The 26,607-nt window shown below is 42.4% G+C and overlaps 2 protein-coding genes across 3 annotated transcripts in view; both read right to left on the reverse strand.

The window, feature by feature from the left end:
- Positions 1 to 20,539, reverse strand: part of LOC141768363 (excitatory amino acid transporter 5-like) — a 33,305-nt gene extending 12,766 nt beyond the window's left edge. Inside the window, exons 1-6 of the mRNA XM_074636616.1 lie at positions 18,511 to 20,539; positions 11,683 to 11,762; positions 9,395 to 9,610; positions 5,248 to 5,290; positions 4,955 to 5,162; positions 1,207 to 1,306 (exon numbers count right to left, since the gene is read on the reverse strand). Coding sequence (XP_074492717.1) covers positions 1,207 to 1,306; positions 4,955 to 5,162; positions 5,248 to 5,290; positions 9,395 to 9,610; positions 11,683 to 11,762; positions 18,511 to 18,756 — 893 coding nt within the window. The 5' untranslated portion in view covers positions 18,757 to 20,539. The remainder of the gene's footprint in view (positions 1 to 1,206; positions 1,307 to 4,954; positions 5,163 to 5,247; positions 5,291 to 9,394; positions 9,611 to 11,682; positions 11,763 to 18,510) is intronic.
- A 139-nt stretch (positions 20,540 to 20,678) lies between these two features.
- LOC141768364 (zinc transporter ZIP3-like) lies at positions 20,679 to 25,437 on the reverse strand. Of its 2 annotated transcripts, none has more exons than XM_074636618.1 (3): positions 25,298 to 25,437; positions 23,989 to 24,263; positions 20,679 to 23,190 (listed from the first exon to the last, which is right to left on the reverse strand). In XM_074636618.1, exons 2-3 carry the CDS (start codon positions 24,193 to 24,195, stop codon positions 22,450 to 22,452), a joined length of 948 nt encoding a protein of 315 aa, XP_074492719.1. In that variant the 5' UTR covers positions 24,196 to 24,263; positions 25,298 to 25,437; the 3' UTR covers positions 20,679 to 22,449. The 2 variants fall into 2 exon arrangements, with proteins under 2 accessions (XP_074492719.1, XP_074492718.1); XM_074636617.1 differs by having other exon boundaries at positions 25,207 to 25,366.
- Positions 25,438 to 26,607: the final 1,170 nt, after the last annotated feature.

Consider the following 26,607-nt stretch of genomic DNA (forward strand, 5'->3'; position numbering starts at 1 on the left):
AAGAGGGTTGCAGGTTCAAACCCAGCTTGGGGCCCATGATGTGTGGAGTTAGCATGTTCTCCCCGTGTTAGCATGGGTTTTCTCCGGGTTCTCCGGTTTCCTCCCACAGACCACAGACATGCAGGTTAGGTTCATTGTTGACTCTAAGGACCTGTTCAGACCTGGTATTAACATGCGTCCTCAGTGATCGGATCACAAGTGGACAGCTCTAAGTACATCTGTTCACACCTGGCATTAGAATGCATCTCCACATGCGTCTTCAGTGACCACTTGTGATCGGATCTCACTTCCCCGCTCTATATGCAAATAAACACATACTGTAGTAAACACACGGCTAATACAGCAGACGTTGTGACATGATATTACAGGAATATCAGTAGTAATATCCTACATATTCGTTAATTCTGGTACATTGTATTAACATCAAAATAAAAGGTTATTGTACCGGCGGTCCCCGGGGACCTCCTCGCCGCCGGCACCGCTGCTTTTGCCAGACAACAGCCTGTAGGGGCACAGCGCTCCAGAGAGAGAAAATTAAAATCCAAACACGTCAAACTGCATTGAAGTCTATGGGATCTTCGGTTTTGGGGGACGTGGCCTTGACTTTTTGCGAAGTACCTACATGTGCCACTCTTATGTATTCGGGGCTTAGCCCAGACCTCTGTCGGGGGATCCGGGGGGTCCTCCCCTGGCATTTATATATATATAAACAAGCTTTATTATTCTATTTTAATGCTTTTTATTTATTCTGGCATCTAATTTACATTCAGAAAAAATCCCATTGTGAATCAATTTATTTTCATTGTGATTTAGGTGCATTAGAAAATGGTGGTCGGAGGGCCAGTATCACTGCTCTAGAGGGTCTCTGTGAGTTCGATTGTTGTGATCAGATCTGCCCAAAAGAATCTTATTGAGAAGGAAAACCAACCAGAGTCTGATTCAGCTGGAATAAACAACGCAGGTTTGAAAACACCATTAGAGACTGACTGACTTCTTACAATGACTGGACGGAGAGACAGACAGCTGTGAATATAGTGGAACAACGACTGTGTGACAGTGAGCCAGCATGAACCTGACTTTTATCATTACATTTACCTGTGATTTTCCTGCTGTCACATATTAAAATGTCTGCTATTAAGTGGATCAGTGTTCTCTCAGTAATATGTAGTGTGTGCATTGTGTATACATTCAGAGTATTCTTCTCACCAGACGGCAGCGTTGATGATCTTCATGACGCATTCGTTGATGCACTGACAGACGTTGACCAGCGGAGCTCCTCGCTCTCCCATCCTGCCCAGCAACAGACCTGCGCCAACACAGTTTATATATTATTAGAAGAAAACTTTCTTCAGGGTGAGCAATGTAAACCAGAAACACAAGGGATTATGGGTAGAAGAATGAAGTATTTAATTCAGTATTTAATACTCTTATCAACATGGGAGTAGGCAAATATGCTTACTGCATGCAAATGTATTTATATATTTATTATTGGAAATCAATTAACAACACAAAACAATGAAAAATATTGTCCAGAAACCCTCACAGGTACTGCATTTAACATAAAACAATATGCTCAAATCAGAACATGTCAAACTGCAGCCCAACAGGCAACAACAGCTGTCAGTGTGTCAGTGTGCTGACTTGACTATGACTTGCCCCAAACTGCATGTGATTATCATAAAGTGGGCATGTCTGTAAAGGGGAGACTCGTGGGTACCCATAGAACCCATTTACATTCACTGATCTAGAGGTCAGAGGTCAAGGGACCTCTTTGAAAATGGCCATGCCAGTTTTACCTCGCCAAATGTAGCGTTTGGAGCGTTATTTAAAGGGACTGTTTGTAACTTAATAAGCGTATAAATGTAGCGGGTCGGCACACATGCGCACACACGCTCGCATATGCGCGCTCGCATGTGGCCGCTGTCTCGTCTCCTCTGCCTGCTCGCCTTCACTCAGACAGAGCGCGCGTTCTCGCGTACTCGCTCCACCTCTAGACGTGAACGTGCGCTCACTCCACACTGCAGAAGAGTTAGTTTAGCTCTGAGAATATCTAGTGAATGTACAGTGGACGTTTGTGCAGAAATAACTGCTGCAGCTCCTCCAGACCAACAGAGGTTTCCCGTGTCTTGGGAAGTAACGGGGCTCCGCAGAGAGAAACGTTACCGTCTCGTTACCGACCGGTTGCCGGTGTCTTCCTGCTCTCTCCGGCTGCGGGCGGAGGGAGACGAGTTTCTCGCTGGGGAGCCCCGCTGCTGAAGCCTGCGCTGAGGCAGGAGAAGCAAACACAGTATCAGCATTGATTCATGGAGAGACCTTCGTCTGGTCAGCTAACATTACTGCCAAGCAGCTGAAATATAGAGTAATATTGTGCTTTTAGCTGACGTGTGTCTCCTCACTGTTTTGAGCGATGCTCGTTCATGTCCATTTAGAGCGAGCACAAGCACGAGCCCGACGCTGACTTTCGCTGATTTCACGGCCACAGGTGTCGCTGTTAAGAAGCATTTCTGAAAGTTACAAATAGTCCCTTTAACCTCCTCCGCAACAAGCTAGCATGACAGCCTCTTACAACCTAAAAATCGTCAAAGAAATTAGTGGCATTAAAACAAATTTGCATTAACGAGTTATTATTGCGTTAAAGGAAGTGTTTGTAAGAATCAGAAATGCTTGTTAACACGTCACCTGTGGCCGTTAAGTCAACGAAAGTCAGCGTCTGGCTCACGCTTGCTCGGTCTACATAGACATGAAGGAGCATCGCTCAAAACAGTGAGGCGACACACGTCAGCTAAAAGCACAATATCACTCTATATTTCAGCTGCTTGGCAGTAATGTTAGCTGACCAGACGAAGGTCTCTCCATGAATCAATGCTGATCCTAGTGTTGGCTTTTCCTGCTTCAGCCTCCCGACCGCGGCCGGAGGGAACAGGGGAGACACCGGCACCCGGTCAGAGACGATAACGTTTCTCTCTGCAGAGCCCCGTCACTTCACAAGACACGGGAAACCTCTGTTGGTCTGGAGGAGCTGCAGCAGTTATTTCTGCACAAACGTCCACTGTACATTCACTAGATATTCTCAGAGCTACGAAGTCTTCTGCAGTGTGGAGTGAGCCGAGTGAAGGCAAGCAGGCAGAGGAGCAGAGGAGCAGAGTAGAGCAGAGACTCCGGTCCTGGAGACCAAAACTACGGTCTCCCCCGCGTCCTCCAACCGCGGCCAACACTGTTTAACAGACGGGCTTCACTAGATACAACCAAGAGGTTTTGGTGCTTCACTGGAGTTTGTGTTGGAGTCTGAGTCTGAACAGCGTAGCCACACGCAAGCGCTCATATGCGAGCGCGCATGGGACAACGACCCGGGTGATTTATACGTGTAAGAAGTTACCAACAGTCCCTTTAAAGGTGGGGTCGACGATGTTGGAAAACTAGCCTAATTTGAAAATAGCATCCTCTCAGGAGCTCCGTCTAAACCCCCCATACCTCTACCCACACACATGCACGAGCACCGCCGCATCGTAACTACTTCACAGACACAGAGCGGAGAGAGGACCTCAACTCAACAACGCTACCGCATGACAAGTAACCGCAGCAGTGCTACTGCAGCGCTGAGTTTTCTCTTCCATTCTCAAGGAAACGTGCGGCGGCAACGTGCTTTGAGTTCAGGCTGCTGCACGCCAAGGGTAGAGTACATCTAGGGAAGCAGGGAGCCATCTGATTGGTTCTTTCCAAGCGCACCGCGAGGCACTGATTGGTAGCCGTTTTTACAGGATTACAGCAGCTACAGATGACGGCTCTTTTCCGCTCCTTTTTCAGAGCTCATCAGTAACGGATGGCTGTCGGGGTGTAAAGACCGTTTCAACCAATATAATAAATAGTGGAGACTGGAGAACATCGTCAACCCTGCCTTTAACTTTGACAGCCCTAATTCTAAACCTCTTCAATCTAACCACTTGGTAGCCTGCAGAGGGCCCAAAGGAAAACGGACCGAAATTGCAAAACTGTGGTTCCATAATGATCGAGGGTCACTGACGCTTTTCTGGACTGCAAAACTACTTCAACATCCAAGTTCCAACAATATTCTCCCCTGTCATGCAACACTGTGGGGACGTCAACTACTGTACATGGAAGTTTGAATCTTTTCATGCTTCTTCGTTTGGGGCCAAAACTATTTCAAATGTAAATAAAACATTTGGTGTCTGAATTATACTGTTTTGAATTAACAAAATAGTTTATATAAAATAGTTATTATTGAAGGAAAGGAGAAAAACATCAATATAACTGCTGATTATAAACTTTTGAACAGCAGTGTGAAAAAAGTGAACTACAGAAACTTCCACGTCTGATCTGTTTAAAAACCATGACACCACATGAACATCATAAAAAACTTAAGGACTTAAAGGTACAGTGTGTAGAATTTGGCATCATCTAGTGCTGTGGTGGCAGATTACAAACAACCAAGTACCCTTCCGCTCACTCCTCCCTTTCCAAGACTGCGGTAACGTGAGTCACCGATGCTAAACCGTGGTAACGCCGTTCGCCTCGCTCAGAAGTCAGTAGTAAGATGGCGGCTGGCGGTACCACGGTTTTGCACTCTGCGACTCACGTTATCGCAGTTTCACAAGCGTATCGGAGAACTACGGTGGCCTTCAGGTAACGTAAAAACTTGAAAGGTTCTCTCTAGAGCTGGAGTTTGGTTTGTCCGTTCTGGGCTACTGTAGAAACATGGCGGAGCAACATGGCGGACTCCGTGAAGAGGACCCACTCCCTATGTAGATATGAAGGGCTCATTCTAAGCTAACGAAAACACGATTCTTAGTTTCAGTTGATTATACACTAATGAAAACATAGTTCTGAATACTATATTTCGTTTCTGCTAATAAATCCCCCGAAATGTTACACACTGTTCCTTTAATAACGGAGTTTTCAGTATCAGTCAGTGACATGTTGAGTCTGTCCTGTTCACCCATGGTGGCGGAGAAGATGACGATGCCCAAGACGTTCATCTGTTGGCTATTGCCGGGACTCGTCTTGTACGTGATCTCTGGAGGAGGGGTCAGCTCCAGGTACACCGTCCGACCTTTGGGCTCACTCTCGTCGGGGAAGACATAGACGAAGTTGTGCTGGACAGTTTTGGTCGGGATTTTGAGGATGGGAACCAGGTCTGTTTTGTACTGAAGGAACACAGTCGGGTTTGTTACAGGAAGTAAAGTTTGGAGGGTTAAAAAAGTAATTTGTCATACGAATGAGTTCAGTTACCTGCTGAAACGTGGCCTCGATCAGATTAGAGGGAACCATGTTTCTGTGGAGGAACAAAGAGACATGTATGAAGAATACAGTATATGATAGCAGCTACTCTATATTCAGCTACGGTGACCAGGTGTCCCACTCAATGAGGGACTGCACAGCATTTTTATCCCTTGTCCCTTGCGCTACGCCTAACGGGGAAAATTGCGAGTCGCAAGCTATGCGGATTTAGGCGGAATATGATGGAAACTACCACAAAGAAAAAGAAATGCAGCTAAAACGAAGACTGGGAAACTACTTAGAAGTGGGTGGGTGAAGCCGGTGGAAGGCGATTCTCAGAGTTTTTTGCGAAATTTGCCACAGCACATGTGAGTCTCACAAGAAACATGTGGCTCAATAAGAGATGTGCCAATCTATGGATACATTCGGGTAAAGCATAGAGATGTTAGGAGGTAAGGGGCAGAATAGAAATGTTTATTTTTAAATTAGATAGACATTATATCAAAATTGTAGACTACCTCTCAGCATTGGTAACGTATCCCACATTGTCCCACACAAACATACTCTTTGTTCCACATTTGTTTTGTTGGGCTCTGGTTACCCTATATTCAGCAGACTACTACACCTTCACCATAGGTGAGCAAAAATGGACTTTGTACAAGTGTTATGAAAGGGACTGTATGTACGTTTTTACACGTATAAATGTTTTTTAATATTTTTTTATGCCAATGTGTGAACAGGTGGTAACCTAACCTAAAAAATGAGACCTTCCGTTCTGGGTTTCCTGTATTATCCGGTAGACTGCTTTTAATGTGAAGAATGAGAGACGTTTTTTCCAGGAAAATCCAACAGATGACATGCGTGCTCGCAAGTGCCTTTATTTTCAGCTCCGCTTCAGGATTAACAGTGTGCAACCATAGCTAAGGTTCGGTTAGAAATGGAGTCTGCTAACGCCAACAAATGACCAGCCCCCACCACAACTCAGACTCCAACACAAACTCTGCGAAAGCAGAGTTATATCTAGTGAAGCCCGTCTTGCAAAACGTCAATGTGACCGACGTCAGAGGAAAACTAGGATCAACATCGGTGACAGAGATTCATACGTCAGACACGGATGACTCAGGAGCAAAACAGTTGCTAAGATCACCTGACATTCAACGAGAGGTCAGAGACAGAGGCCAACAGGATGATGAAGAAGAGTCTGCCAACGTGCCGCAGCAGAGATCATTGCATCGCACTGCTGCTGACTCGGCTAATCTGTCACTCATCCCCGCAGGATTACTAAAAATACACTAATCAGCCCTGTCTGTAATTGGATTGATGTGTGTGTGTGTGTGTGTGTGTGTGTGTGTGTGTGTTGGTGTGCTTTATACGATTTGTTGATCTAAGTGTTGTTCAGCTGACTGGCAGCGGCCTGTTGGACACTGTGTTTCTATAAACTGATCATTATTTTCATTATTACGTCAGAAAATAATGGAAAATGTCCATCAGAAATTCTTAAGAGTCCAACGTGACGTCTTTAAATGTCTTGTTTTGTTCGACCAACAGTCAAAAACACAAAGAGATTCAGTTTATTGAGCTATTTGGCAGTTGGTGGTTGATAGTTGACTTAAATGATCAACAGGTAATCGATTAAGTGAACTGAACTTTCTCTCGAGCCTGGCAGTGAAAAGCTGCCAACACTCAATCAAATATTAACATCAAGTTAAACCCACTGAATTATTATTCATTATTATAATCCACATGCTGTGGGTCAGCCATATTTTCTCAACGTTCATGTCAACGCCCAAGTGCTAATTACAACTTATTACTAAACTCAACTAACTGACTGAAAATCACGTGACCAACTCTTGAGTCACCCGACTGCAGGGTTTACGCTAGACTTGTTTTTTTTGATGGGCCAATATGGCCGTTAATATTCTAGAATTCCGACCATGTAGAACAACTACTGGACATGTGTTTTAAATAGCCATATAAAAGCCTACATTTGACAAAACTTGAAAATAAGTTAAATGAAGAAGCAGTCTGGAAAATAAATTGTCTGGTCTGTCCGATTTCCGCGTTTATCAAATTCAAAATAGTGTTGGGTGGCTCGTAGGGCTGTAGCCCACCCAATAGTTTGAAGCTTCATTCATAACATTGACATTGAAATTATTATTAATACCCTACTGAAACATTGTGTGCAGTCCACCTTCTCTTCCCCTCTCTGTCTCTCTCTCAAGCTCGCACACAGTCATGGCGAGCGCGGCGCCGTGCTCCTCGTCTGTTATTTTCTCAGTCTGACGTCTAGAAGTCAAAATGTATTGAAGAAGCATAGATGTGATCATTATTTATATCATCATTGTCGTGGCTGGGTCCGAGCCACTCTGTTTGTTTCGTATTTACTCAGTCAGCTGGCTGTGTGAGACGACCGGCTTTTTTCACACAGAACAGAGAGCCAGCGGACCGTGAGGAGATAAAGTGTATTGGAATAGAATCACAGTGGAGCGAACGCATCTCGGCAGGATATCTGACAACATTAAGCTATTTAAAGGGACTGTTTGTAACTTCTTACAAGTATAAATCAACCGGGTCGGTGTCCCATGCACACTCGCATATGCGCGCTCGCGTGTGGCTACGCTGTTCAGACAAGACTCCAACACAAACTACAGTGAAGCACCAAAACCTCTTGGTTGTATCTAGTGAAGCCCGTCTGTTAAACTGTGTTGGCCGCGGTCGGTGGACGCGAGGGAGACCGTAGCTTTGGTCTCCAGGACCGGAGTCTCTGCTGTACTCTGCTCCTCTGCTCCTCTGTCTGCTTGCCTGCCTTCACTCAGCTCGCTCCACCTCTCACGTGCATGTGTTCACACTCCACACTGCAGAAGACTTCGTAGCTCTGAGAATATCTAGTGAATGTACAGTGGACGTTTGTGCAGAAATAACTGCTGCAGCTCCTCCAGACCAACAGAGGTTTCCCGTGTCTTGTGAAGTGACGGGGCTACGCAGAGAGAAACGTTATCGTCTCCGACCAAAACTCCGGTGTCTCCCCTGTTCCCTCCGGCCGCGGTCGGGAGGCTGAAGCAGGAAAAGCCAACACTAGGATCAGCATTGATTCATGGAGAGACCTTCGTCTGGTCAGCTAACATTACTGCCAAGCAGCTGAAATATAGAGTGATATTGTGCTTTTAGCTGACGTGTGTCGCCTCACTGTTTTGAGCGATGCTCGTTCATGTCTATGTAGAGCGAGCACAAGTGCGAGCAACAGGACGCTGACTTTCATTGACTTAACGGCCACAGGTGTCGCTGTTAACAAGCATTTCTGATTCTTACAAACAGTCCCTTTAATATGCTATTAATTAATTCATTCATTTATTTATCTGGCATATTTCCCAATGGATATTTTGGCCGTTGATCATTTAATCTGCCGGGCAACTACGCATGATACCGGCTAAAAGCTGGCTGACGTAAACCCTGTGCGACTGTCCCCGATGTTCGATTTCCAGAGCCGGCCTGAAGCATAAGCCAATTAAGCGTCTGCTCAGGGCCCCCGTGTTTACCAGAGGGCCCCCAAGAGTGCTTGAAATGTTTCACAAGAGAACTTATGAAAGAGCCGGGGGACCTATATGCTCACTACACAAGGCCACAAATTACACAAGAGCCCCGCCTCCCCCTCGTCTCAAAGCGTGTGTCAAGATTGACATCTTATTAGATTCTTTATATCTTTAGTTATATGTAAGTGCAGGTGAAACAACAGCAGCAGAGAAAGAGGGATGTTGATTGGCTGCAGTGAGTGCAAGTTCAGGTCTACAAGCTGTGCAACTTTCTGTACAATCAGCAGTCCTGCTATATATAAATCTGTGCTTTCACCTGTTTCTCCTTATTTTTCATCTCTTCTGTTTGTTTTCCAGGTGCAAATGATGAAAGAGTGACAGCTATATAGTGCTAGCTGTATTTTTATACATATTTTCCGCATGTGATGTGACAGTGACAGTGTTGTTTTATGTGCTGTGCATGTCAGCTGCAAGAAGCAACATAAACGAAACATCCCTCCAACACAGCAGCATATCATCAAAATGAACACCAAACCATCATCTGATCCACTGAGACAGATTGTCCTGGACCCAGAGAGTCCCAGGTCTGACCCTCTAAACATCCACCTTTGACCTCTGACCTCTCTCACCTGATGAGGTCCAGCAGGGCATCGGCCGAGGTCATGACGGGCCCCCCTCCCAGCCGGTTACTCTCCATCTCCGTCCCCACACCGGGTTTGATGATGAGGACGAGCACGATGCCAACCACCACGGCGATGAAGGTGGTCCACAGGTAGTAGGTGACGGTCAGGACGCCCATCCGACAGCACGCCTTCGACTCCATCGACGATAGACCGGACATCAAACTGCACAAACAGACGGACACTTGTTGGTTTAAAGGCACATTTAGGAATACTCTCATGTTCTGTTGTCTCCAGTTTCCAGTTTCATCTCTGTAAATGGTAAATGGACTTGCATTTATATAATGCCTTTCTAGTCTTCCGACCACTCAAAACGCTCAGATCAGGATCAGGCTCATAGACACAATCAGTTAGAAATGCCCTTGATCGGCCTCGATACCAATCTTTGAGATTCACATCCGTAGTCTGAACCACATTTCATCACAATCCATCCAATAGTTGTTGAGATATTTCAGTTTCATAAAGTTATAGTGATGGATTAGCTTTTTGCAGTAAGTTTTTGAACTGCTGTTATCCAACAAAATACATGTGCATCATACAGACCTTGCAGGTGGATTCTTTTTCTCTTTTGATGGAGCTAGGCTAACAGTTTCCCCCTGCTTCCGGTCCAGGGGACATTTTATGGGTCGTTTTTTCAGTCCACAGACAACAGTGGATTGAAGGAAACTTTTAGTTCCTTGAAAGGTAGTTCCAGGGACTAAAGGTAGTAGGTAGCAAAGGGACCTTTTGATGGAAACCCGGCTCTACGGTGGCTGTCAGGTAACATAACAATGTAAAAGTCTCTCTTTGGAGCCAGTGTTTGGTTTGTCCGTTCTGAGCTACTGGAGAAGCATGGCAGAGCAACATGGCGGACTCCGTGAAGAGGACCTGCTCCCTAGGTACTGTAGATATGAAGGGCTCATTCTAAGCTAACAAAACACAATGATTCACAATGATGTTTCAGGTGATTATACACTAATGAAAACATAGTTATGAATATAATAATATTCCATTTCTGCTAATAGATCACCTGAAATGTTACACACTGTTCCTTTAAGGAACAGCTTGAATGCAGGCAATTTATTCTTAATGCAATGCTGAGCTATTCAATTGTCAAGTATATACATTGGATTGATTTAAATAACTTTAATATACTTGAAGTGTGTATTGTGCAGCTCTGACTTTTTATCTATCGAAATCATAAGGACAACATTTTAATGTGTCCAATGCTTTGGTTTATGACCAAATACCTGCAGAACTAATGGCACTCCCATCAGCCTCAGCTGTACTTACTGATAATAAGCTAATGTTAGCATGCTAACACACTAAACTAAGATGGTGAACATGGTATTTCAATTTTTGTGGAGGTTCAACAACAGTTTGGTTCTGACCTTGAAACTCTCTTTACCTGTCTGTGTGGTGTTTTGGTGCCCAGCTGAACAAACTGGTGGGAGATTCATTCAGATGAAGCAGTACAAACAGAGTTGTTGATATAAGGACTTTGTGCTGACATCTTACAAACCTGCTCGTTTCTGGAGGAACGTCACTCAGCTGGCAAACCAAATACTTGCAGCTAATGTGCAGAAAATAACGCTTAAAATGTAAATGAATTCAACCAGTAGATGCGTTTAAGTCAGCATAAAAAAAAAATAACATTAAAAGTGTTTAAAGCATTCTGCATTGATCTTTATACTGTGTGAAACGTTTCTCCTTCAGTTCATTAAATATCTGCAAACATATGAAGGCAGCAGCATGAAAACAACACCAGACTGCTACAGAATAACCACACACAACTCTACACACACATCACACTGAGCAATATGCAGCTTTGAGTAAGTCAACTTGACTACTAAAAAAGAAAACCAAAAAGAATAACATGGACGATTCCAGGATTATGTACTGAGGATTCACCACAACCACAGAGTTTTCTCTGTGGATAGATATTATCCTTGCCTGGGTCCACACCTTAGAATCTTCCCACTCCATGAGTTCCAGTTGACAATTCTTTCTGATATCAGGCAAATATGATCCCATCTGTTAAAAGGCTCTGATGAAGGGGCATAGAAAAAAACTTGTGCATAGAAAAGGCTGGGAAACTCATCAGTAGTGGAACCTTAAATGTCAGAAATCGTCCAAACTAAATTTCTTTTTGTCTCCAGGCTTTACTCGTTTCATTTGTCTCGCTGATGTTTCATTTACTATTTAAATATTTGTAATAAATCTGCTGGTGTGTGACAAACATAAAAACATCGACCTACCTGGATGTGATGAGAGGAAGGATGAGCATCTTCAGCATCCTCATCAGCAGCTCTCCAGGAAAAGAGAAGTAGATCTTTGCCTGTGGTGATAAAATACACCTCAGATCAATATTTCAAAATAAAAGCGGGGCTTTTGTCATTGTTTGTTTAGTTATTGGTAAAATGCTTCATGGTGTTAGATCTTTTTGACCTGTAAAGCAGCATAAAGCAACATATTGATGCTTCTGATTCTGTTCTGTGCAGCAAAACAGTTGATGAAGTTACACATTCATATTGGTAGAAAGAATCATGTCTACAGAAACAAACTTTAAATAAAGTAGGAACTGAAGTTAAAGGTTGTTGTTGCTGGTCGGGTCTATTATCAAGGAGCAGCCAAACAGTAAACAAACAGATGTTGTAGAAATATTATTTGTAAGGTGGTGTGGAGAGTTTCTATAACGCAATCCATACATGTGTACAAGAATCTGAAAAATGTGTACCCATACTACCCAAATAAGTGAACGTTTGTACGTATAGGGCTGTCAAAGTTAAAGCGATAACGTGTTAGCGTAAATTTGTTTTAACTCCACTAATTTCTTTTACACAACTTACGATTTTTAGGTTTTAGCGGGCTCAGTTTTAAAGCTAGAGTGAAGATGATGATGATACTAGAAAACCTAATGAATCCATCGGTACCAACCATGTCATACTAGCTTGTCGCAAAGGAGGCTAAATAACGCTCCAAACTTATGCTAAATTTTGGCGAGGAAAGACTGGCATGGCCATTTTTAAAGGAGTCCATTGACCTCTGACCTCAAGATATGCGAATGAAAATGGGTTCTATGGGTACCCACGAGTCTATCGTAGCGGACCCTCAAAAGGCTGCAGCAGCGTGAGCCTGCGAGCTTTGACTCAGGGTGAATAAACCCTGAGCTAGAGACACATCACTGCACACACCTGCAGATCTCAGCAGGAGCGCAGCCAAAGTCACATTAAGAGGCGACTTGAGGTGTTGTTCAGTATTTTGAGCACATTTTCAGAATCATGTTACCAAGTACAAATTAGGACTGTCAAAGTTAAAGCGTTAACGCATTGACGCAAATTCGTTTTAACGCCACTAATTTCTTTAATGCATTATCGCAATCAATATTTCAGAGGTAGAGTGAAGATACTGGCATCATATGATATGTCATGGCTATTTTCCTTGACCTCTGACCTCCAGATATGTGAATGTAAATGGGTTCTATGGGTACCCACGAGTCTCCCCTTTACAGACATGCCCATTTTATGATAATCACATGCAGTTTGGGGCAAGTCATAGTCAAGTCAGCACACTGACAGCTGTTGTTGCCTGTTGGGCTGCAGTTTGACATGTTATGATTGGAGCATATTGTTTTATGATAAATGCAGTACCTGTGAGGGTTTGAGGATGAATGAAAAAGGAAACCAAAGAAACATCAGATTTGGTGCTTGGTTTAAGGCAAGACAAGGCGAGATGTTGGGCTATTTTGCTTCTTTCAGACTAGTAGAAAGAAAACATCCAAAATACACATTTAGGTGTTATTTTTACTACTTTGTCTATTTGCATTTGAAGATTTCTCCTGAATTCACCAAAAGTTAGCTTTAGATAAGGCCTCATTTACATATATGAACATAACATTTCAGAAAACTTGTAATACAAAAGATTATTGTCTTAATGTAAGTGATCACCTGGGAAGTTTCACGGTGATACCTATTAGTTAAATGTCTTGTATGCATGGAATTTTACAATCCACATCTTTAAAGGCCGTTGTTTCTCTAACTCTGAGTCAGAAATCTCCACTTCAGTAGCACTTACATCCACCAAACTTTCCAGTTTCATTCCTATCTATATTCAGAAGGTTTTTACTGAAGGGTTTGTTCACACATCATTCATAGCCTGATTTATACAACATTTTATTTCTAAAAACATGGCGAAAATGGATCTTTTTATGGCTGTTTACAGTATTTTCTTATTAAGAAGTGATACAAAGAGATACCCAACATTCCCTCAGTGAAAACCTTTGATTCTAATATGTCAACAAAATGAAACAAGAATTTTGAACCTGGCTTTATCCAATGTTCAGATTTCTGTTCCGGAAATGTATGCAAATTAGCACATACGTAATAAGATAATGCCTCATTTTCATATTCAAACATAACTTTTCAGAAAATATGAAAGACAAAAAAATAATTGTGTTTATGTTAGTAGTCAACTGGGGAAGTTTCATGGTGATATCTATTAGTTAAAATGTCGACCCTATTCTCCTGTAGTGTCTCCCCTTAGACACTCTTGATCAGAGCATGTGACGTCTACTTAAACCTTTAACACTGGAAGACCTTTTAATTCCAGAGGCTCCTCCAACACACATTCACATTTGAAACTAGAAGGCCGCTGTGAGTGTGCAAAACTCCGTCAAGGCCGTTTCCATAAGTAAAAAAGTTGAATGGGTTCTTCCTTGGCCCGTGCTACACCCTTCTACCATGTTTTATGAAAAGTGACCCAGTAGTTTCCGTAAACCTGCTGATAAACAAACAACAAACCGATCTGAAAACATAAGCTCCTCGGCGGAGGTATTATGTTGTGATCCTGTGTCCTCCATGTTTCTGTCTCTATATTCAGCCACTGTTGAACAGATCAATCATTCCTGGAAAGAGTTCACAGAGAAACGGCACTATTTCTAACTAACAGTTAAAATGCTTTATATACTATTTATCTAAAAGGCTTGAGTTGAATGTTATTTAAGAAGTCTGTAAAATATTTCATTATGAGTATTTTTAGTATTATTTAATTTTAGGGCTGCAACTAACCATTATCTTAATGATCAATCTGCAGATTATTTTCTCAATGAATCAATTGTTTTGTCTATAATCTATCAGAATATTATCTATTTATTTTGATAAAAATGTCCATCATAATTTTCTAAAGTCCAAGGTGATTTGTTCAACAGTCCAAAAGATATTCAGATTACTGTGATATATAAGCAATGTTGTAAGGTAACTACGTACATTTACTCAAGTACAATTTTGAGATACTTATGTATTATATTATAATAAATAGATATATATTATGTCATAAAATTAAATTAAACTTTTACTAAACTACATTGCAGAAGAGAATATTGTAGTTTTTACTCCACTTCATCGATCTGACAGCTGTACTCACTTTTCATATTAAGATTTCACAACATCAGCATAATAAAATATATAATATTTCTTATTAAATACATAACAGTAATTAAAAATGCTGCATATACATGCAATAATAATTAAATCATACAATGTTTAAATAATATATGAGTAACACTCATGTGGGCATTTTTATTTTGATACTTTTAATTACATTTTGCTGATAATACTTGTGTACTTTTACTGAAGTAAAATTCTGAATGCAGGACTTTAACAGTGTGGTATTAGTACTTTTACTCAAGTAAACGATCTGAGTACTTTTTTCACAACATAGAGACAGAGAAAAGCAGCAAATCCTCACATTTAACATTTGTGCTTGTAAAATGACACAAACAATTAATTGATCATGCAAATAGTAAACTGATGGATCATTTTAGGTCTCATTCACAGAAAAACACAGTCTCAAAACTTCAATCCATCATTGGCTTTTTTTTTGTTGGCCTAAAGGTCGTCACATTTAAATATGTTAAATACCTACCATGTGTATGTATAAAAGGTACAATGTGTAGGATTTGGTGGCATCTAGTGGTGTGTTTGCAGATTGCAACCAACTGAGAACCCCTTCGCTCACTCCTCCCTTTCCAAAACTGCGGTAATGTGAGCCGCCAGTTTCAGCTCCTCACAGTCAGCTGAGAAAAAATATTTGGCTCTAACTGACAAGAAGAAACTACCTGAGAGGATGACGGCCACTTTGATTGAATGGAGGAATTAATGAGGTTTGGACTGGCTGTAGTCTCCCTCTGTGATTGTTAATGCTCCCTGACACTGTTTTCTATCACAACAACATGAGCCTGCAGAGGTTCAGTGGTTCCATTTAAAGGAAAACATCAGCATCAGAGGTTTAAATTAAATTCTAATTAGCCTTCAAAGCTGCCTGTGGAGATTTCTTTAAAAAAATAAAATTAAAAAAATGTATGTAAAACTCATTGTGTGTATCCTTGAGCTCTAACAAACCTATTTCCTTCCTTATAAAACATTTGCAAAGACGATTTTTTTTTCTTCAATATTTAAATCCTGCATTTTTAACATCCATGTTTGGGACCCTCTTGTAAAAACAAATGTCAAAAACACCCGACCGACTGGAAAGTTAAAGGAAAAATATCAACATGGGAGCTTGACGGGAAATTTAAACCTGTAATAACTTATTTTTGGCCACTTGGGGGCAGTAGACCAAGCTGTAAACACGTCGATTGCATCCAAAATTCCACACTGACATGATAATATTACGCTATGACAGTATGTGAGATTTTTTAGTATGTCCAGAATCTTAGTAGGAAACCATAGTACGCGAATTGCATACTATTTCCAGTGAAATATTACAGTACGCAAACACTGGACACTATGCCGGCATAAATATCCCATAATGCAATGCGGTAGTGATGACAACGTTCGTAACAGATAATGGCAGACAGCTCTGTAACATTCAATTAAAGTGTGAGTATAACATTCCACTTTGCTAGAGGCATAATATAGTTTTTTAACTTAGTTCAGACTTTATGATTCTCACAAATCAGCGTTTGGTCACATGACGCTGGCACGGATCACAATGGTTACACGTTTCCAACCAGCCAGGAGGCTTTCAAGAAGTGAAGTGGTAATCAAAGTTCAGTGTGTCCGAAAAGATACATACTAGAGTTTATTCCCACAAAAGCATGTTGAATGCTAGTACACATATTGAGTATGTAGTGCATAGTATGTGATTTCGGACGCAGACATCGCCTTATAAAGTGGCTAACATGTTAGCAAACAGCTGCCTTCAACATGCACAACATGATCATCCAAGCTAAAACAACTCAAATAGTTTAAGCTATTAAACTGAACAGTTAGCTAACCTGAATTAAACAGTTTTAGCTGCTAAAATCAGCAGTTAGCTAACTTGAACTAAACTGTTTTAACTGCTAACCTCAACCAAACTGTTTCATTTGCCACTAAACTGAACGAGATGTTGAAGTATCAGTTGTCTACTTCTACGTCCAGCAGACACAGAGCTACTTCAGCATCTGGCCAAAAATTAAGTTAGTAAACTGAACTGTTAACCTGAATTTAAAGAGACTGTTTGTAACTTCTTACACGTATAAATCATTGTGGGTCGGTGTCCCATGCGCACTCGCTTGTGGCTACGCTGTTCAGACTCAGACTCCAACACAAACTACACGAAAGCACCAAAACCTCTTGGTGATATCTAGAGAAGCCCGTTTGTTAAACAGTGTTGACCGCGGTCGGAGGACGCAGTGGGAGGACGCAGGGGAGACCGTAGCTTTGGTCTCCAGGGCCGGAGTCTCTGCTGTACTCTGCTCCTCTGCTCCTCTGCCTGCCTTCACTCACACACCGCGCTCGTTCTTTCTCTTTCGCTCCACCTCTCACGTGCATGCTGCTCACTCCACACTGCAAAAGAGTTAGTTTAGCTCTGAGAATATCTAGTGAACGTTTGTGCAGAAATAACTGCTGCAGCTCCTCCAGACCAACAGAGGTTTCCCGTGTCTTGTGAACACGCAGAGAGAAACGTTATCGTCTCCGACCAAAACTCCGGTGTCTCCCCTGTTCCCTCCGGCCGCGGTCGGGAGGCTGAAGCAGGAAAAGCCAACACTAGGATCAGCATTGATTCATGGAGAGACCTTCGTCTGGTCAGCTAACATTACTGCCAAGCAGCTGAAATATAGAGTGATATTGTGCTTTTAGCTGACGTGTGTCGCCTCACTGTTTTGATCGATGCTCGTTCATGTCTATGTAGAGCGAGCAAGCGCGAGCAACAGGACGCTGACTTTAGTTTACTTCACGGCCACAGGTGTCGCTGTTAACAAGACATTTCTGATTCTTACAAACAGTCCCTTTAACAGTTTTAGCTGCTAAAATAAACAGCTAGCTAACTTAAAGCAAACTATTTTAGTTGCTCAATTAACTAATTAGCTAACCTGATCTACACTGTTTGAGTTTGTTAGCTCAAACTTTTAGCTAATAAACAAACTGTAAGCTAACCTAAACTATTTTAGCTAGTAAAACAGTAGTTGGCTAATTTGAACTGAACTACTTTAGCTGCTAACCTCAACCAAACTGTTTAATTAACCACTAAACTGAATGAGAAGTGGAAAGAGCGGCAGAAATTAGATGTTGATATATCAGTTGTCTACTTCTACGTCCAGCAGACACAGAGCTACTTTAAAAAAATAAAATAAGCTAGTAAACTGAACTGTTAACCTGAATTTAACAGTTTTAGCCTGTTAAATTAGCTCTAAATTTGAGCACTGACATTTTTCATCTGTGCATTTGAGTCCTAACAGGAAATTTAAAGGACACTATGAAAGCGAGGAGAAATTTAAAGGAAGGTATCAGTGGGGAAGTCCCAGCATCTAGCCTGTCATTAATGGACATGCAGCATTGACAAAACAATTTAATGAAGTCTTGTGGGAAATTAAATTTCAAGGCCTGTGGAAAGTATTTACATGGGAGCCATTTTTTATATTTTGACATGTCCCAGCAAGTGAGTCCTGTTGGGAAGTTCAATAGAATGATTCACATGGACCTTAAAAGAAAGTATCAATGCAGGAGCAAATCTTTTGAGTCCCAGCAGGTGAGTCTGGAAAGAAAGTTAAAGTACAGCCCCGTAGTTAACACTTTCCATCCCAACATGTGAGTCATAGTTACCTGTGTGGACAGCTGAGTTCCCCTCAGCATGAAGCCTAGCGTGCAGCCGGTGATGACGGCGATGACCGATAGTGTCAGCAGCCCATGCCTCTTTAAGAAAGTCCTCAGGTTACTCTTCAGGTACCCCGTCCCCTGGAGGAAAGTCTTCACTCGGTCCCCCATCGTCCTCCCTGCGTCTCCCGGAGCATACGAACCCTGGTCGGAGCGCGCCTCCTCCTCGCCGCTCGGTAAAAGAAGCTCCTCCATGCCGTCCAAGTTTTCTGTTGGCCTCCGTTACTGCGTACGGCTGGCGGGAGACAAACCTGTAGAGAGCCGAAGAAGATCTAACCTTTTCCACTGAGGGATTAAATCATCACGATCAGAGCCAACGGCAGCGCTGCAGGCCGGCTGCAGGCAGATTTACAGCCACTATAAGAGGCTTAAGGTGGAATAACCTCACACGCCTTTGTTGTGGCATCTGGTCTTGCTGCTGGGCCATCCTGGACCCGGTCTTGTTGTTGTTTCTGTGTTTTTGGCTGAACTGGAGGGGTCAAGAAGTCTACAGAGAGGTCAGAGGATCCTGTAGGTTTAGATGGAGTTGTTGAACTCTGAGGTTTTAACTTTCTGAGCTCAAATTATGGTCAGTAAGATTTTGTTACTAAACTAAAAGATAAAAAAATAAAATAATGCAGCCTATCTTTCTCCATTCATGACTCCCATAACTAATTCCAAGAGGTTTTGACAGTATGTAAATAGTTATTCATGTAGGCCTAAATCGATGTACGGTTTGTGTCTTTTAGGGAAAATGTGGCTGGCAAACAAATGAGGTCAGCTTATTCTCATTATCAATTGTTTAGTCCAACCAACAGTTCAAAATATTCAGTACAGTAAGTTAAGTAATAATACACAACTAATTCTGGCCAGGATTCCTTATATAATTTGTGCACATTTGTTAATTTGTTATCGGACCAAATGGGTGGACCAATGGCACCTTCCCCACATCCTACCCCCTACTTCAACCCATCTTGCTCAGATCACACCCATGTTCCAACTCTTCTCTCCACATTCACACACTTGCATTTCTCTGCAGAGTTCAGCTGCAGATCCTCTCATGTCCACTAGATGCTGCTCCAAGAGAAGAATCAACACTGAACTCTACAAATCTACCACCACCCGCAGCAGCAGCAGCAGCAGCAGCAGCAGTAGTAGTAATAGTAATATTATTATTATTAGTGGTAGAAATATTAATAAGATCAAGAAAAAAGTTGTGATTGAGATGTGGCATATCACTACTATACTCGCTCCATCTGAATAATACATTTTGTTGATGTTGATAAAAGGATGAGATTAGTCAGCTTTGTAAATTAAATTAAATGTACACTATAGGCTACCGTATAAAATAGAATGTAAGACTGTCAGACTGTCAGACTGCAGACTGTCAGTCTGACAGTATGTCTGAAATCAAATTGTTCATTTTAACTGGACAACCTAAAAAAGATGCCAACAGATCTGAGAATCTTTCTTACAGAAAGTAAAGTGGAATCTTGATCAGGAGGCCGACTGCTGAGTTCCACCTCTATAATCCGTAGATGGATCTCTTATTGATCACATTACAGTTGACCTAAACTCTGGGATTACATTCAGATGTCCAGATCCTGACGTTAGCATTTGACAAAGTTGGCTTTAAAGATTGTAAACTCTGGTCCATCAGGATTAATCCAATCACTGCTGTTAGAGGCTGGTGTCACGCCAGGATCAGGTCTGAGGGAAGCAGCTGTGACGCAGTGATTCACCTGCAGGTCCACTAGAGTCCAACACAAACTCGCACCAAGACCAGAGCTGCAGACATCCCATGTATGTATCATGAACTGGTTTGTTACCTCGTGGCTGATCTCATCAGTCCTGTGATTCAATAGTGTGTAAAAGTGTTGAGTTCAGTGTCGACTCGTCTTTGGTCCGATTCTACACCGAAATGTCCAAAAAATATTCTTTCACAATGAACGCCACGCCAGAGCAGCAACATCCGAGGGAGAAACATGAGTCAATGAACAAACAAAAAGAAGACCAATGATGAAATGTAAAACAGAGTGAATACTGGACTTCCATTCATCGGGTACACATCATGTTGTTCTGTGTCTGCTGCTGCTTACATCACATAAAGAATCAAGCTATTCTTACACAACAAGTATGTTAATAATCACTTTAATTTCTACTAACACAAAAGAAACATGAGACAACAATGGGATGACACCATCATAAATACAAAACTATTCAAGATCACAATATGAACACACAACAATGAAAAAAGTCATAAAAATATGCATGTACATGGATATATGTTGTAAAAGGCTCCAGTGTGATTATTTCAACTTCATACAGAGACTAGGTTTATTAAAAAACTAAAGCGGAACTTAACACCAGACTCTGTATTTGACTTTTGCAGTGGTGGAAAGTAACTAAGTAATTTTACACCAGTACAATTTTGAGCTACTTGTACTTTACTTGAGTATTTATTTTATACTTTATACTTCTACTCCACTACATCTCAGAGGGAAATATTGTACTTTTTTATTGCACTACATTTACTCGACAGCTGTAGTTACTTTGCAGATTCAAATTGATAATACAAAATATAATCAACTAATAAATTATGATGCAGAGTCCTGCTCACCCCGTCGGGGTTCATTATCCCTCTTATTACATAGCTACTTACCAAAGAGATAATTATTGACACAAAATGTTGATTTAAAATGATTTCATTGCTTCCGCTAAAAGAATAGTCCTCTCGCTGTGTACAGAGATCAGAACTGCGTCCATAGCAACGGTCTGCTATAGAGAAATAACAGACCATAGAATGCCGTAGTTGACCAATCAGAATCGAGTATTCAACAAAGCCGTGTAATAATATAGATTAAGCCAGCCAGCAGTATATAAAGTAATTAACATTAGCTCCACCTTTACTAGCTGCAACATTGAAGTGATAAATACATTAACGCATCAATAATTATAATCCAATTACTTAAGTAAAAGATCTGAGTTCTTCTTCCACCTCTGAACTTTTGGTTTACAACAGTGTATTGACATGAGGGGTAACTGGTAAAAAAAAGTATTGCAGAAATGAAAAAGTGCAAAAAAGCGATTAATTACTTGTCAATGAAATATATTATTTGATGTATATTTGTTACTTACCTACAATAATTCACTTGTCTTTACAATGTTTGAAGTCATTATGTGTTTTTTCTTCTTGTTTCTTCACTGAACATATCCCCTTTCAGCAACGTCTCCCATTCTTAAATGATTATTACAGTATATTTATCTACATTTAGCTGCTTCAGCCTGCATTTCAACAACTTCAAACATTCAATTTAGAATCTAGAATTCAAATTCCAGTAATTTTGTAACTTATACCTAGAGGATTTTAAATAAACATGCTAAAGCCCAAATTAAATTACATTTAGTCTTCTGTTTTTGTAGTCATAAATAATGTTGACGTTGTTTTTTAAGTAATGTTAATCATTTGAATGAAGAAAAGAAAAAGCCTTTGGGGAAATATCAGAAATGCTCCTTTTGGTCTCAGCCATCTCGGGGAGGTCTCAAAGGTACACACAATGAGTTTTGGCGAGAAGGTTTGTTTTGCTGCCTTCTGGTGGAAGTTACACGTGTGTTTCACTTGTAACCACACCCAACAGTGATGTCATAGTGTCCTGGAGTACACCTGTAGATCACTGCAGCAAGTTAAACCACTGGAGGTCAGTACAGACAAGATTTTACGGGGGGGAACGTTACTCTTTAAGATTCATTTGTTATATTTCTGTTTAAACTGTTTACATCACAGACACAGCTGACAGCTTGTGTTCATCCAGCTGATCCAGATGTTTCTGCTGCCTTTATGGAGTTATGAGTATTCCTTTGGTATTGCTGTGTGTCAGAGCACTTGTGTGTCAGGGCACTTCCTGTGTGTCACCACTTGATGAAGACGAGTGCGGCGAGCACCGTGTAGCCGAGGATGAGGAAGAGCACTTTGAGCAGCCGGTCCCGTTTGTCATCCAGCTCTCGGGACAGAATCTCAAAGAAGGTGACAAACAGGAAGGTTCCGGCGGCGAATCCCTGCAGCACCACCGACACCACGCTGCCCGCCAGCGTCTGAGTTGACTCGATACCCATCCCCACCACCATCCCCAGCGGGATCATAAGGCTGACCATGACGCCCAGCTTGGCGGCGTCCTTCATGCCGAGCGACGCCTTGGCCACACTCACCCCGAGTGCCACGGCGGCCAGTGTCTCGTGCACGGCCACGCCCAGGTAGAGGCTGCCCAGCTTAGCTCCGTCCTCCTGCAGACCGAGCGCCAGGCCCTCAAACACAGAGTGAGCCGACAGAGCCAGGACCAGGCTGGCTAACCGCAGAGGCCCCGCCCCCGCCAGCTCAGCGGGGCTGAAGTGTCCGTGATGGTGTCCATGGGAACGGTGCTCGCCCGGCGAGCCCCGCGCAGAGGAGATGAAGGGCGTGTCGTACTCTGAGTCGCTGCCGGCCTCGGAGCCACCGGCATTGAAGGTCTCCAGGTCGATGAAGGACGGTTTCTCCTTCCTGAAGGTGAGCACGGCCTGCTCCACGAACACGGTGAGAAAGAAGCCAAGCATCATCATTGTCTCAGCCAGAGGATAGTCACTGCTGATCTTCAGCTGCTGGAAGACTTCGGCCACCTGTCGATAGTCAACACACACTGGAGATCAACTCAGATCAAAACTCATCCAGCTGGACGGTCAGACGGCATTTTAGTGGTTCTGAATCCAGTTTCAAATCCAAGTTCTGTTGAATCTTTTAGATTTCTAACGCCAAATTCACACCAGAGCAGCGGCGAAGTGCGGCAAGATGCCCTGCAGTGTCTATGAAAAGCTGCGGCGGCCGCTCCCAAGCTCAGCGAGCTGTAGCCTCTTGATTCTGTGGCGAATTGTAGCCAAACTAAAAGTTGGGAAAAGTTATACTTTTAGCAGCAAAGTGCGACCACAGTAAACCCACAGCCAATCAGTAAACAGACCCTCTGACTCCAGTGAGATGTAGACCTATGTTACAAAAAATGTCTTCCCGTCTGAAACACATGAACAGCAGCCTCCTAGCTGCAGAAAATTGTAATTATTGCAGCGAACCGCACTTCTCTGCAGCCTGGTGTGAATTCGACATAATCACTGTCATTGAATTTGTTGTAGGGTTGAGCCAGTGTAAATATTTTCAAACCGGCACCACCTTGACTCAGCAGCCGCTCCACCAACACTAAAATGAGAATAGCTGGTCCACTTTAAAGGTAGGTCAGCCAATTATGTTAATCACATTGTTATATTGCTTATTACTATTGCAATATAAGCTGGATTTAGCGCTGTGGTGCCGTCGGCACCTGTTTCTGATGTAGGCTACTTTTATTTGCCAGAATGTGTCATATAGACCAATGCTGATTCAGCCAGTTTGCATAAAATATGCATTGTGTGTGCATGTGCGCGTGTTACCTTGTCTCTGACGGCAGGCAGCAGAGCGTTGAAGCATGTTGCCAGGAACACGCCTCCTCCAAACGAGTTACACAGAGACAGAGCTCTCCTGTATCTGTGTGCCTTGTCGTAGTCGGCTAGCAGGAGGCGCACTGGGACCAGTACACCCGCCAGCATGAGACCGAACAATCCCAACAGGCCGAGCAGCTTGGCCACCAGGATCTCCATCCTGAAGCTCAAACACTACAGCCTCATCACACACACCTTCACTCTGCAGCTGCTGGACTCTACTGGTTCTAATGGGACAGACAGAGACACTGTGAGCTGAATGAGAGACATTAGTGGACAGGGAAGTACATAATAAACCAGTCCACCCAGATTCTTCAGCTGAGGATTTGGCAAAACATACAAATCTCCATTGACAGAGAAAATTACTGCGTTGTGGTTGAAAACAATGAAGTACATTTACTCCTGTATTTTTCTTGCTTATTTCTATTTTGTATTTAACAGTAAAATCCTACTTTTACATTAATGCATGACTAATGATCTAATGATCTAATGATCTAATAGTGTAACTGAGCGTGATATAGAACAGTCACAGGGGACATGTTTCATGTTTCAATGCTTTACGAACAATACCCTGATGGTACTTAGTTACATACTGTTACTTCAGTCATATGTTCAATGCAGAGCTGTTCCCTGTAGTTGAGATGAGGATGTTCACAGTGAGGTGTGAAGATAATCATCTGAATACTTCTACACAATCATGAGACATCCTCCTCCTGACACACTCTAAATATTAGAAAAACGTCAAACTACATGAATAAACTGGTTGTTTGTGTGACTGTTTATTAACCGTTATGTTAATTTTATGTCAACGTCTAGTTACCAGCATTAACCCCGTTAACTTCCGGTAGGAACTTCACAATAAAACATGACCGTGCATCAGCACTCGTGCCAATATTGTTTTACAAATGTCTCCTTCATATCTCGTTTACTCTTTAAGATTAAACTACTAAACGTGTAACTTTACAAATGTGCTTCTTCAGTTATTCTCATATATTTGACTCGTTTACGTTAGAGGCTAAATTAATCACTTCCGCTCGTGTTCCGGCTAACAGCGGCTAACAGCGGCTAGCTTGACTGAGCTGCTAACATTAGCATGTCGTTAGCAGCTAGAGATGCTAGCTAGTAGCTACAACCTGAACACTGTGGTGATAGATGGAGGAAGCTGTTCACCTCTGTGGTTTGTTTGTTGTCGAAGCAGCGACCTCAGCTCAACAGAAACATGTTAAACCTCTAAATCACGAGTCGGCGTCACTGTGTTTACCTGTCCGACCGTCTCTCCTCCAGCAGGTGAGCAGGAAAAGACTTCCTCATTACGTCACGCGTCCTCTGAGCGCTGAGTGGTCATCATATTAATGACGTCATTCAGCACCAGAGCGTGAGTGGTGTTTTATTCCCAGAACAACAGTGATGAAAGAAGTATTCACATCCTAATACCTTGTACTAATACCACACAATACAAATACTCTGTTACAAGCTAAAGTCCTGCATTGAAAATGCTACTTAAAGGGACTGTTTGTAACATTCAGGAATGTCTTGTTAACAGCGACACCTGTGGCCGTTAAGTCAACGGAAGTCAGCGTCCTGTTACTCGTGCTTGCTCGTGCTGAATAGACATGAAGGAGCATCGCTCAAAACAGTGAGGCGACACACGTCAGCTAAAAGCACAATATCACTCTATATTTCAGCTGCTTGGCAGTAATGTTAGCTGACCAGACAAAGGTCTCTCCATGAATCACTGCTGATCCTAGTGTTGGCTTTTCCTGCTTCAGCCTCCCGACCGCGGCCGGAGGGAACAGGGGAGACACCTGAGTTTTGGTCGGAGACGATAACGTTTCTCTCTGCGGAGCCCCGTCACTTCACAAGACACGGGAAACCTCTGTTGGTCTGGAGGAGCTGCAGCAGTTATTTCTGCACAAACGTCCACTGTACATTCACTAGATATTCTCAGAGCTAAACTAACTCTTCTGCAGTGTGGAGTGAGCGCGCATGAACGTGAGAGTGGAGCGAGCTGAGTGAAGGCAAGCAGGCAGAGGAGCAGAGGAGCAGAGTACAGCAGAGACTCCGGTCATGGAGACCAAAGCTACGGTCTCCCCCGCGTCCTCCGACCGCGGCCAACACTGTTTAACAGACGGGCTTCACTAGATACAACCAAGAGGTTTTGGTGCTTCACTGTAGTTGGTGTTGGAGTCTGATGGTACGTGTCCACAGGGAGTCTGAACAGCGTAGCCACACGCGAGCGCGCATATGCGAGCGCGCATGGGAAACCAACCCGGTTGATTTATACGTGTAAAAAGTTACAAACAGTCCCTTTAAGTAATAATTTGTAAGTATAATCAGGAACATGTAGTTAAAGTAGAAAAAGTAGAAAAAATGTCCCCTGTGACTGTTATACTATTATACTGTTTATTAGATTATGATTACTCATGCATTAATGTAAAAGCAGGATTTTTGACTGTTGTAGTAGGTAAAGGTGAAGCTCATTTTGAACTATTAACTAATTATTATTTTTCATTATGTTTTAATCTGTTGACTATTTTCTCCATTAATTGATTGTTTGGTTTGTAAAAATAG

The sequence above is a fragment of the Sebastes fasciatus genome, chromosome 5 (genome assembly GCF_043250625.1).
Source record: "Sebastes fasciatus isolate fSebFas1 chromosome 5, fSebFas1.pri, whole genome shotgun sequence".
Classification (NCBI taxonomy): Eukaryota; Metazoa; Chordata; class Actinopteri; order Perciformes; family Sebastidae; genus Sebastes; species Sebastes fasciatus.